A 12,743-nucleotide genomic window follows, 5' to 3' on the forward strand; every position below is an offset into this window, starting at 1 on the left:
CGAAAGCGTTACCGTGGCCCGTGGGCAGAGATAGGAAAATACTGACCGGGTAAAGAACCAATCAGATTGCAAGATTCGTTACCGTGCCCTCTAAAAAAACAATAAAAGTCTTTATACGTCAACTACTGTATCGACTGTACCATCATTTAGTGTGGGTAATTGGGCTGTGTGAAATGACCTGGAATTAAAATAAAATCCTTAATTGCACATTTTTTTGTAAGAATCGGGTTCTCTTATTCGAGTGAAGGAATAATTATATTTTTCACGGCTATAGACAGAACGTATTGCAACTGAAGTGGATAACGTAGATGGTTACGTGCATTAAACTGACCTCTAGTGTCATAGTAATGTATTCATATCCCGCCTAGTTTTCATGAATGATAAACTTAGTACTAAAAAAAAATTATGCAATGAACATTATTAGGATTTTCGCGTTTTGGCACATACCTAAGATTTGTATATTATTACCAAAAAATACTTCTTAACGAGAGGGGAGGAGGTCATGAGCAACTTAGCCCCTCCCCCCCTGCAACATTGCTATGGCTCACAGCTTTAGCAAGGCTTCCAGATCAGAAGGATACTCTTTCCAAGAGGCTAAATAATGTAGACAAATATCATTTTTAAGACTTCTGACCAATACAAACATACCCTGTTGGGCAGCACACCACGCACATGCACCAGAAGTAACCTCAAAATGTATCTCATCTTGTCTTCCGCTTAAGTTTTGTAATTCAGACAGATTGTCCAACCGGAAATGTGGTATTTGACACAGACGGGTTTATCTTGGATGAGAATAGCGTATCTTATAGGAAACGAATAACAAATGGTAATTGTAAAGCTGTGATCTGTAACAACTCTCCGGCTGTCTCTCTCGCTTTGATGGAGGTGAATATCGATAATATTGTGTCACTAGTTTTTCCTGTCGAAAGAGATCGCATATGCTCCGGGTTCCCTCAGCGGTAGGATGTCTTCAGAAGAGAATTTAAACTGTTTGTAATCTCTTATTCAGAGGCTATGACTATGGAGAAGAAAACGGCAGAATTTTCAAAAATCATGCGAACAAATTTCATCCAGAAAAAAGACTCAGTAAACAAAATTTTAGACATAACACAATCACTCACACAAATCACCTTACTCCTAATATTCCCTCCCCTTAGAGATTAAAAAGGATTCCTTTTGGTCTTCTTAATCGCTTCGTTTTAATATGCCGTGCCTTTTAAGAGGATCTTTTCTTCTCTACATTTACCTTTTTATACTCAATTACGAACTTTCAGGATACGTTCATAGTATCTAGTGGGGAGGGGCGCCTTTGAAATATAGTGAAGCATCTTGCGGAGCGACTCGAGCCAGATCTTAAGCCAGTTATTGCGTTTTGAATCATCAGTGAGTCCACATCCTGAAGTCCATCGGGGAAATGAGCTTTTGTCGTCCAAACTAGCAAACAAACCTATCGCGTTGTTTTATTATTTCCTTCCGATGCCGGCCCGTTCATCAAAGAACACAATATGGGGTGGATTATTTTTTGAAAGATGATATTTCAGAACCACTTTTTTCCCTTGTGAACGTAGTCAGTGAGAAAAGAAAAAAAGGCCGAAAAGAGGGATTCAGATGGCGTAAAAGACTCGCAAAATCGCCACTTAGAATTGCCAGTAGTGTAATTACAAAGTACTTCCGGACTTTTTAAGGCTGTCCATAAGAAAGTGTGAAAACAGAATGAAATTTGAGCAAAAAATTTACCCACCCTCTTCAAATAACCGCTTCCCTTCAAACTGACACCCACCCGCTTTTCAACTCATCAAATTAGTTTGTTGCACAGCGATTTAAATGATATCTCAGAGGTCAGGGGCAATCCTCATATACACCTGACACTAAAAGCTTAATATTATTTTAGAATTTGTGGGATATGTATTTTAGCTGACCCCATTGAAGCGGAAATGACTTTAAAGCCTTATCGAGTGCTGTTTTAAGAATGGCTTACCTTATCAAAATATTATTTCTAAGAATCTGTATTTTGCACTGATTGATTAGACCTTATAAAGCTTGTCAATCTTCCGCGCTTAATACCTTTCCCCTAAATAGATTTTTAGAGTTCTCTTCCTTTCAAATGAGTGAATAACTCGCTCTGTAAACCTAGGGTTAAGATTAAACTTTAATAGCTTGCGGTTTAACGTGGCTTTTTGGTTTGTCTGTCCGTAAATTGTTGAGAGGAGAAACATTATTCTAAGCCTCTCGCGGCTTCGCCGCTCATCGCTTTAGCGTACACAAGACCCACCAGGTACGCATGCTATATCAAACCAGAAGTTTACGACCTGAGCTTGTGATCAAACTTAGTTTAGTGCACCGTGTATCTTTTTGTGTGTGCGTGTTTCGAGTTTCGTGCAATGGCGAAACTGAATTAGGGTATATGGTTGGACTTTGATCCCATTCTTTCCTTTATAGCGTGAAACATCACGGTGGAAAATTGCACAAGAAGTGTCTGGAGTTTCACTAATCGGCTTATTAGCAGCTTGAACCCAGGACCATAACTGATCGATAGAGAGAGAGGGAGAGAACTCCCAGGACGCTGGTTTTCATTCTGTGACTCAAGAGTCTGTGATCGTCATTTCTCTTAATGAGATCTAATGGCGATTTATAGAAATGTCTTCAATTTTTTTTCTCGCTCTCTGTCGGAAATCGCGACATGCTGTCTGTACAGACCTCACTTATCAACTTTTAAGTTCAGCCTGTAAGCCCTTTGTTTTCTGATCGATTTGCAAATTTGCTGATTTTGAAAGCCGTATCGAGTGTTAATCTTGTACAATAGAACATTAATACAGAAACCCTTTCCAGTCTGCGGTTTGTCTAGTGGCGAAAGGATGACCCTCCCTGATTTTCACGAATTTCGGACAAAGCTAATTAGCGTAAATTGAATGGTTTTTTTAAATAGATGGTTCTCAACTATCTCGAATACTTCTCAACGAACAATGCAAGACCTCGGGCTACTTCTCCCAAAAAGAAGCTTGTCACGAGATTCCGGCCCGACAGGATTCCGCTCGGTTTCGTCAGGCTAACATATGAATAAGCAGCGAGGTTTACATTGTAAAGAATCTCGAAACCACATATGATCTGAACCAAACATTATCGATCGCTGTTTGTACTTGTAAATGTGAAGGAAGTACTTTTTCATCATTCAGTAACTCTTTCACCATACCTCTTTCACCATAATGCGTTGGGGCATGCCTAGGCCTCAGCAATACTAACCAAGGCGCTTTGATTTTGAATTTTTATCTCGTTTATTTTCATAGTAAAATTGGTAACGTACTTTTTTCACCACAACTAATTTCATTTCGCTTAATTTTTTAAACAATTTTAACCTTTCCTTACTTATGCGTTTTCATCAAACAGAAATACTTGAAGAGTTTTCGTCTGTGAGGCTATTGTTCAATCATTCTAACACTCGAAAACAGCGAATGAGCAACATTATTGGAAGATTTCGAAAACCTCCTTTTTCAACTTTCAGCACACTCTTTTTTAATAAGAAATTTTTTTACAGGAGCGTTCAGGCTGAGATAAACGAAATTTTAAGGAACATAGTAAGAACCTCGTCAAGCTGAGAGTCAGTTAAGAACGACCATTTTGTCTATTTATTTGTTTTTGTTTTTTGTGAGAAGCATAAACAAACGTAGAAGAAATATAAAACTATGATCTACCAGGACAATTGATTCAAATACTTAAAATACTTAGGGACACTTTTGGCATTGATTTATTGAAATACTAAACCACACACCTTTAAGAACATATCAGAACGTTCCAAGGGTCAAATCGCAATAAAAGATTAATAAGACGTTCAGCCTCAGACCCAAAATAGTACATTCTTATAAAAAAAAAAAAATAATAATAAAATAAGATAAGAGTATAGTAGACATGCAGCTTTTTCAGACCATGCGTTTTGGAAATATCTTATTTTTGGGAGCATTTTGGAATACTGTATGTCATGATTTTTTTTTTCCTGACAAGTCTATTGTCAGGCTTCTGCTCTTCACTCCAAGGATTTCTTTGTCATAAATAATTCGTGCGGAAAGACAACATCACAGACCCCGAATTACACAGGATAATAAAAAAGAAATAACAAAAACAAAAAAGAAACAAATAAAAACAAACAAAACGGAAAGAGGCAAACACAATTCAAAACGAAACGGAGTTTGTCTATACCATTCCGCACTTCTAATCCATTGATCCACTCCATTTCAATGGGTAGCTTTCCAATGAAAAAAGGTCACCTAAAGGTCGTAATACACAAGATGATCCAGGGATTAATTTTCCTCTAAGTATGCACTGCAGTCAGTAAATATTTTTTGAACTCGAAGCTCGTGTTGCTAGGATATTAAAGGCCGGAAATAGGATTGCCTCACGACTTAGGAATGCGTTGACCTTTTCAAAGTTCTAGATAAGCCAAACAAAAGCTGCCGTGACGACGTGGAAATTAAGAACGTCCCAATATTATTTTGTTTGCAGCGAGAAATTTGCTTGTACACGAGAATAATATTTGAATACCAATTGATTACAACTGTCAATCACGTTCTTACAGTAACGCAAAATGGCGTTGCGCACAATCAGCTCGAAATTACCCCAAGTAGGGGTCCCTGGGGGGAACCAACTCAATCTTTTTTTCACGAATAGGAAGTGGTCATCGACTGAAAAAGAGGGGCTCTCAGGAAAAGGAAATAGAAATTATGGGCCGTATCCATAACAAGAGATTATCTTTTGCCACGGTGGTTTAGAGTTTGAGAGCTTGCAAAAATTGTGTGCAAATTTCAATACAGACTCGGCTAATTAACACTACCCCAGAGGGTGGAAAAGTGTAAATTGCCATATTTAGTCACTGGCGCGCTAACATAAAATTGGTCGTTTTGTTAAAGAAAAGCAAAATTCCTCTTAGTTGAACGTCCGGGACGCATTTCCGAGGCGATGAAAGAGTTTATTACAGTGTTACGTTTCTACTGATTTCTTCCGATGGTATATTTTTCGACCTGCCATGCGATACTCTGATCGCTCGGGTTGTGTGAACATCTGAATGTGGTGAATACGATCGACCGGTGGTTTAAGGTTCACCGTTACTGTGAATTTCTTTGGGTAGTATTTGCGGTTTTGCGATCGTGTAAAACCATGGCCACTGCAGAGGGATTTCTTCAAAGCCCACTGGTTGTTTGGGTGAGAAGGATTTTGCTTTCGTCTAATTTCACCGTTTCTTTGTGTGTTCAGTGTTTGCAAATAGTGTGACGATGAAGTATGCAGGTCGCTTTCAGTGATGATAACTTTACATCGCGCGATCGTAAACTCTGTTTTGTCTAAAGATTTTTTCTCATCTCTGTAGGCGAACAACACTTTCAAAGGAAGTGCTCTCATAGAATCAATCACAGACTTGGCTGATGGAGTTTTTCTGAACGAGATCATGATGGACATGTAAGTACAATTTGTCAGAATTTCCCTTCGATCATATGAGAGGTTACGGTGTTTGGATAGCTCAACAGGAGGCTAAATTCATGAGGTTTCTCGCATGTGCGATCATTAATTTCCCTTCACTTTATTCTTAGGAATTTTGTTTTTGTTGGGGTTTTTAATAATAGGTTCATTATTCTTAATTTTCCATTCAGAGATCCAACTTACTTCACGTTGACGCGAATTCATCAAAATGTTTACGGGGATGTGAGTTTGCGGATACAAAATTTGGACATACTTGTCAAACACTTGAGAAGTTATTACCAGGTAAGAATGGAATTTCGAAATAGAGGAAAAAATATTTAGTTCAACTGATATCTTTACAGGGCTAGAAATTAAAAAAAGAAAGTGCTTGTAAGGCACTTTCCGTCATATACAATGGATTTGGCGGATGAATAAACTTTCGGGTCGTCGCCTCTGTGTCATGGTTTTTTTACTGCAAGCAACACTTGCCGTATTATTTTTAACTCTTCGTCGAGTTTTTTTCGAAATAAGCGTTGTTCCACGTTTCTCTAATAGCTTTAAACTAATGTATTTATGCTTCGTATATGTTTTCTATGTTTCAACGAAAGGTCAAGAGCTTAGACTAGACGCATACCTGAGATTTTTAGCAGAGAGTTTTAATTTTGTATACCGTGTGATCGATGGCAGTAAGTGATCGACTTGCTTTGAAAAAGTATTGCATCAATCTATTTGTGTAGAAATACGCACGCTGTTGTGATTAAGGACTCTGAAATTCTTACCAAAGCAACACGGAGTATCGTCCGGTGTTGTGAATACAATGTCGTGAGGATAGAATGAGATCTGATTGCCTTGTTTTATGTTCAGTTGTCACGAATGTTTATTGCTTTTGTTCCTACATAACAAAATATTCTCATGCTGATTTCAAGGCTATTCCCACGAAGCCATTTGCTTACTTAACCGGTTTTTCGGTCATAAGTAATTGCCAAGAGCTCTCTCTTGCTCAGATGCCTTGCTTTATTTCGTCATGATACAGAAAAGGTAAAATTTTATCGACGCTTAGTATTGCCAGGTTTGCAGACATCGTCCAGTGTGACATAGTTCACGTGCCTTCCTTTTCAACATGTCAGCAATCTGGCAACTCTTTTGACTTCGGAACATCTCATATTCACCTTGGTAAACCTATTCTCACCTCAAATGAATTTTGGATTAAACGTTGGTCATGTGGCTTCCTCTACTTGTAAACATACCCAAAACTACCCGCTTTCAAAATATTTTTAAAGACATTTGTTGCAAATGTAAAAATTTTGTTGTGTAGTGTGTAGTTTCGAATGATATTGTGATTTTTCCAGCTAGAATTGATGTATATTGATGATAAGATCTGAAGAGGTTTTATCAGTAGTTAATATGTATGCTAGAATCGATGATATGTAAATTTTTCCGTCAAAATATGGCAGTGTGTCAACAAGTAATATTGGGCTTCATTCAAAACAACCAAACATCGTGACTTCATTTACTCTAGATTGCAACTCTTTCAACAGAGAATGACGGCTGTAGACTTGTTAATGATAAACGTAAATATGAACTCTGAAGGTTTTTTTGTTAAAAAAAAGAAAATAAGAAAATGCTAGAAAGGAACCAGCTGTAATTATCATTCACTCAGAAGGCCTGCATTCATGATTAAAAGTGTAAACATTTTTTTCATATTTCTAACAGCCCAGTCGTGCTTTTCATCTTCTTTTTTAAAGGAAAGGTTTACCTTGACAAACAAGTTTCATTTGTGCTCTTATTAAGAAATTTCTAGGTTATATTGCCTTCAAAATGGCACTCTTAAATTTTAAATTGTTTATGACTGATTATTTAATTAGTGAACGATTTGCATTTAGAATTTTCTGAGGTGTAGGAACATTTAGTAATGGAGAAAGTGGATGTTGGATTCATGTATTTATACCAAAAAAAAATTAAAGTTGCTACTTTTCTGTGAGGATGATTTATTCCTAATTTTTCTCAAGTGTAAAATTAGTACCCTGCTAATTTGATCTTGGTTTTTGCAGTAGAAATTTATAATTTTCTAACTGATTGTGACTCTCAGTTTGGAATTTATGTATTAATACACAAGTCACAGCTCAGAGTCAAACATGTACATGTTAATATATATTTGAAAACTCTTTACTATTCAGAATGTTATAGAGGAGAAAAACTGCTTAGCTTCCACAGTTAATTAATACCCATTACATAAATTTCCATTGTGCTAGCTTTATGAAAATTTTAACTCCTAAGATAAATGAATGGTAATTGTGCCTTCTGGTGGTGATACACATCCTTGTCAGGTATTTCCCTCAAGAAAGTAAGATAAAATTGTCAAGCCTAAATGTATGCTGTGGTCCCATGTTTGCTGGATAATAGTTTACAAAAAAGTTCCATTAATTGATACCCACCACTGCACATGTAGTAAGGTTATATCATAACAACAGCTTAATACAGAAAAGTTGAAATGATGAAAAACCATTTTCCTATGAGATGAGACTGATAAATGTAGCTATTGACAAATGTTAATAGGTTTAGAAAGGTTTTTGTCCCATTAATTTATATGTTTGTGCACAGTTACAGGATTTATACATTTTGTAGTTTGTTTCTAGAGGTGAACACCAAGGGAATTAGTGATGATTTTTTGCTTTACGACATTGATCACAAAATAAGAAATTTTTGCATTTATTCTAACTTATGTTTTTACTTTTTTCAAGCCTGGTTTTAGTTTTATGTAGTTCCATCATGTACGTTCAGTTTTTATGGTTTCTCTCTAGCATCTGAAACTTCACATGATAATCAAATTTTATCTGAGAAATAAATTAACAAAACTATCCCTGATAATTTTGATATCATTTAAATTCTTTGTGATTTTGCTAAACACACTTCTGGCTCAGGTTATCTGGAATTGTATCTTGGTGAACATGAACCATGTAATTCTTGAATGAACTTATGATCTCTGTGGCTCATTACAAAATGCTATTGCCATTGGTCATTTGTAATAGTTCACTGAACAATGAATGCACCATCAGGCAATCCATTGTTTTGAAACAAAATCCTTAAAAGTGGCTCTTATCATGCTACAATTGACAGTTAATTGTGCATATTATGCCCCCAGGTAGTTACTATAAATATCTGTCTCTGTGGGAATTAAGGGTTCCAGAATCTTGTTTAACTAATTACTACAAATTATTTTTCACTGAAAATAAAAGGATGTACACCTTTTGACTTCTGTGTTGCTAAATGATGCAATTAAAGATAATATTATAATTATTACTGAGACTTGAATAAGATATTCTCAAAGTGATAATAAAAATATATATGACATGGTTTTGGCTTTCAAAGTTTGTTACATTGCATGGGCTCATTGCATTTACTTTGAAATAAATGCTAAATATTTTTTCTAGTCATAAAACACACTTCTCTTCCAAGTGGTGTTTAAGATAATCTATTCAATTTTTTGCGGTCTGTTTGTTGTTCTTTCAACATCCCCTGACTTTATCAGCATAGGAGATTTGTAATTGTTTTCTTTGTTAGAGTGACGTGAAGTTTTCCAAATCTTTAAATCAAATTATCTCCCACATGTTTGACAGTCTGGGTCAGACACAACATAATTAACACTTGTCTGTCAGCCAAATATCTTTTTAGCCAGCATGTTATCACTGAATGCTTCAGTGATGTTACAAAAACAAAATTGATTGGAAAGTTGCTATTGTAAATATGCAGTAATTTTTAGGCAGAACTAACAGTTATTAATTGAATTAAAAGTTGAGAGTCTTGTTCATTGATTTTCAAAATATTTGCTTGTGTCAGTATAATTGAGATTCATGTTTGAAATGCTCTTTGTTTGTGAATATTGTTTTATGTGGCAGTATTACATGTAAACACTGCATTATTAAAGATGGAATATGGCATATGCTCTTCTCAAATATACTGTAATAATATGTGAGAGCAAATATTTTTAGAAATCAGTGAGATATGTGTTGAGTGAATTTAATGCAACGGATTGATTCTAAGAACTTGATTGCATGTATTTCTGTTCAAGATTTTGGAGAGAAATTGTTGTTTTAATTTCTTATGTACAAAAGTTATAGCAATGCATGTATAATTATGTTATTCCTGGTGTAAATCAAATCAATACTCAGTGTGTTAATTAAGTATCAAAGATTGGAGAATTCTTTGGATAAATTTAGACAGCATGAGCCATTTTGTCTCTAGACTTTAAGAATATTCTTTGGTTGCTTTATTTTATTCTCCCTGGAAATACTGATATTCTAATTTAAACCATTTACTATAAAGAATAATAATTGATATTTCCATGTCCTTTGTGGTCCTTCTTAGGAGAAACTACAGCAGCTTGTTATTTTAAGAATTCCAGACATTGTGACAATAGCTCGTGAACCTCAGAGTGGTGAGTTGATGAAAGGTTTTTTTTTGTTATTAAAAGGTGTTGTTTGGGCGTTTTTTAAAGTGAGTGAATTGTTTTAAACATTGTTTTTCATTTCAATGGTATTTGTTACATAAAAATCACACAAAACATGACTGGTATGTTGTGGTAACCACACAGCAGAAGCATAACAAAAACCCAATCATAACTGGTGCTTTCCAAGATGTCCCTGAATATTTTCTTAGAAAAGTGATTGGGAAAATTCTCTTCTAGAGTTATCTAGTTTGGACATAGCACTCCTTTTGTTATTTTCCATATGATAAGGACACAATAATAATTATTTTGCTGTGTTTTGAAATGAATACAAATAATCCTTCAGATGAAGCAGCAGAAGAACTCACCAAGATCCTGCTGTTGATGCTGGGTTGTGCTGTCCAGGTAAGTATCAGATTTTAGAAAAAATTCACATTTACATCCTTGGTGACAGCATAACAGGTTCTTGTTGGAAGTTACATGTAATCATAAAAAATAAAATGATAAAATTTGGCTAAATAACAAAACCAAATTTGTTGATAATGTTGTAGTTAGAGGCTCAGCAATAATGTGCATGAAGAGATGTATTATTTTCCACTTCTCTCTTGATTATCTGGGACTTTCCTGGATTCAGAAAAAATCTCCTGATGCTATGCAGGGTTTACCAAATTTCCTGAATAATAGAAAATTTGGTTAAAATTTTTTTTTCTCTAAGCAGTAGGGAGGAAGTAACATTACATTATAATTATGTGTACAATGAAAAGATAAAACAATTTTCTCTTAAGGGATGGTTGTATCTGGGAATTAATTTTATTTTGTTTGAATTATATGTGTCCAGATTTTAAACTTGTCTCAGTTTTTTTGGCAGAGACTGGTACATGTACAAAGCAGTCTTAGATTATTAATAATTACATGAAATAATTCTGTGCATCTGATTAGCTTAAAGTGAGAGCACTTTTCATGTAACATGAGGGAAAATTACAAATAGCACAAGCAGGCTACCAAAATTTTGTCTGCCTTGACTTTCTGTGATGAATTTTCATGTAAATTATTAACAAGTAACAACATGATTTCTCGTACAATGTGGTGTACATATAAGAACTTGTAAATTTTTCGAGGCCTACAAATTGCACTTGCCCTACGGGCTTGTGCAATTTTGTTGTCGTCGAAAAATTTATGAGTGCTTATTAACTCCAAATTGCACTCAAAGTCATGGTGTTACTTAGGCTAATAGTATCAATTTAGGCTTTGTGTATTGGGGAGGGGGGAAAGTTCTCTGCTCTTTGACTCTTTGTGTAATAATTAAAAAAAAATTTTTTGATTTCAGTTCTTGTGAGATTTGTCTGCTGTGCAATTTATTGTATGTTCACTGAACTTAAGCTCTGTTCTTGTGTCTCAGTGTGATAATAAGGAGCACTTTATTGAAAGAATAAAAGAGATGGACCTTGAAGTTCAAAGATCTTTGGTGGAACATATCCAACAAGTAGGTTATATGTCTATGTTGTGGTTGGTTCTCTGATGTGCAATGCGTAAATGTAATTAGGATGCTAGTCCTCTGTTAATAACAGAGTGGAGTGGAACTCACTGCCCGCTGACTTAGTACCGGTAAATTGCAAGCCATTATCTAATTTTAAGCTAAACTTAGGAAAGTATGTAAAATAAGTAAAGGAAATTCCAAGTTTATCTCTCTATCTGGCTACCACTTGGCTTGCTATTTTAGTTTTAACTTTGGAATATTCAATAAAACTTCTAAAGAAACTGATGTTTTGCAGTCAACTTGATGCCATTGTCAATGTAAATAAGGAAATATAGAAGCAATCACAATATAATTGAGCAAATAATTGTTATTGTTACTGTGGTTGTGCAATGGAATTCCAGAATTACACATCGGAATGCTTTTGCTTGTATTGATTCCCAGCCAGGCTCCATGTTAGCAAATGCATTCTTCCTTTATCATCATTATCATTGATTACTACCTTCAATGTCTTCCTTACTTACCTTGACATTGGTGTCATGACAACAAAACATTAAGTTATTTTTGGTAGGTTTTCCCAGTCTTTGCACATTGTATTTCAATGTGCATTCAATGAAATGAATACGATGATAACTATAGTTGGATAATTGTGAATCTTTGTGGTACACAATTTTTCAAGATGACTATTGTACTTAAAATTATGTTCTAAGGCTGAAGGTCTTAATATGTACATTATATGACACACGTGCTTATGGCTTTTGCAGCATGCTTCCCTCTTCTCCTCCAGGGTGTGGATTTAGTTTTACATGAATAAAGTTTAAATGATTTTAAGTTATGAAAATGTGATGGAAAATTCTTTTTTTTTACTCTCACAAGATCACAGACAATCCAGACAATGTTCTCACCTTCAGACCTCATGACCTGGCTGAATATTCTGCTGAGTGAGTGATGACATACATTTTTGTATTGTATTTAGCTTTTAGGAAATGTCTGATTGTGTTGCAGGGCGTGAAATTAATTTTTTTTTCTGATAGCCATTTGGCTCCTAAATTCTTCAAAGTGGTAGCCAATTCAAAAAAAGTTGGTCGCCATTTGCAAAGACAAACAAAACCTTTTTTATGCTGTCAGTGTTCTAGATTGACCCTCAAAAGCTAAGTTAGGGAAAAGATCTTTAACGAGCTACATAGTGGACACTAGGATGGATGATATACAACCTTTAAGCTCAACTAAATCCAAGATGGCGTCTAGTTATCAATAGAGATGCATGTGCTGTGTTTTGGAAACAAACTTAGCGAGGAAGTTTGCTGCGGATTTATCTTTGCAAATCTTTTCAATTCACTATATCTCTTGGAAAGGTTATGATAAAACATTCTAGTTGCCAAT

At 35.3% G+C, this 12,743-nt stretch overlaps 1 protein-coding gene across 1 annotated transcript in view; it reads left to right on the forward strand.

Moving 5' to 3' along the window:
• Positions 1 to 4,860: 4,860 nt before the first annotated feature.
• Positions 4,861 to 12,743, forward strand: part of LOC131781779 (girdin) — a 35,708-nt gene continuing 27,825 nt past the window's right edge. Inside the window, exons 1-7 of the mRNA XM_066169399.1 lie at positions 4,861 to 5,190; positions 5,354 to 5,442; positions 5,634 to 5,745; positions 9,808 to 9,877; positions 10,233 to 10,291; positions 11,286 to 11,369; positions 12,237 to 12,301. Coding sequence (XP_066025496.1) covers positions 5,146 to 5,190; positions 5,354 to 5,442; positions 5,634 to 5,745; positions 9,808 to 9,877; positions 10,233 to 10,291; positions 11,286 to 11,369; positions 12,237 to 12,301 — 524 coding nt within the window. The 5' untranslated portion in view covers positions 4,861 to 5,145. The remainder of the gene's footprint in view (positions 5,191 to 5,353; positions 5,443 to 5,633; positions 5,746 to 9,807; positions 9,878 to 10,232; positions 10,292 to 11,285; positions 11,370 to 12,236; positions 12,302 to 12,743) is intronic.

The sequence above is a fragment of the Pocillopora verrucosa genome, chromosome 7 (assembly GCF_036669915.1).
Source record: "Pocillopora verrucosa isolate sample1 chromosome 7, ASM3666991v2, whole genome shotgun sequence".
Lineage (NCBI taxonomy): Eukaryota > Metazoa > Cnidaria > Anthozoa > Scleractinia > Pocilloporidae > Pocillopora > Pocillopora verrucosa.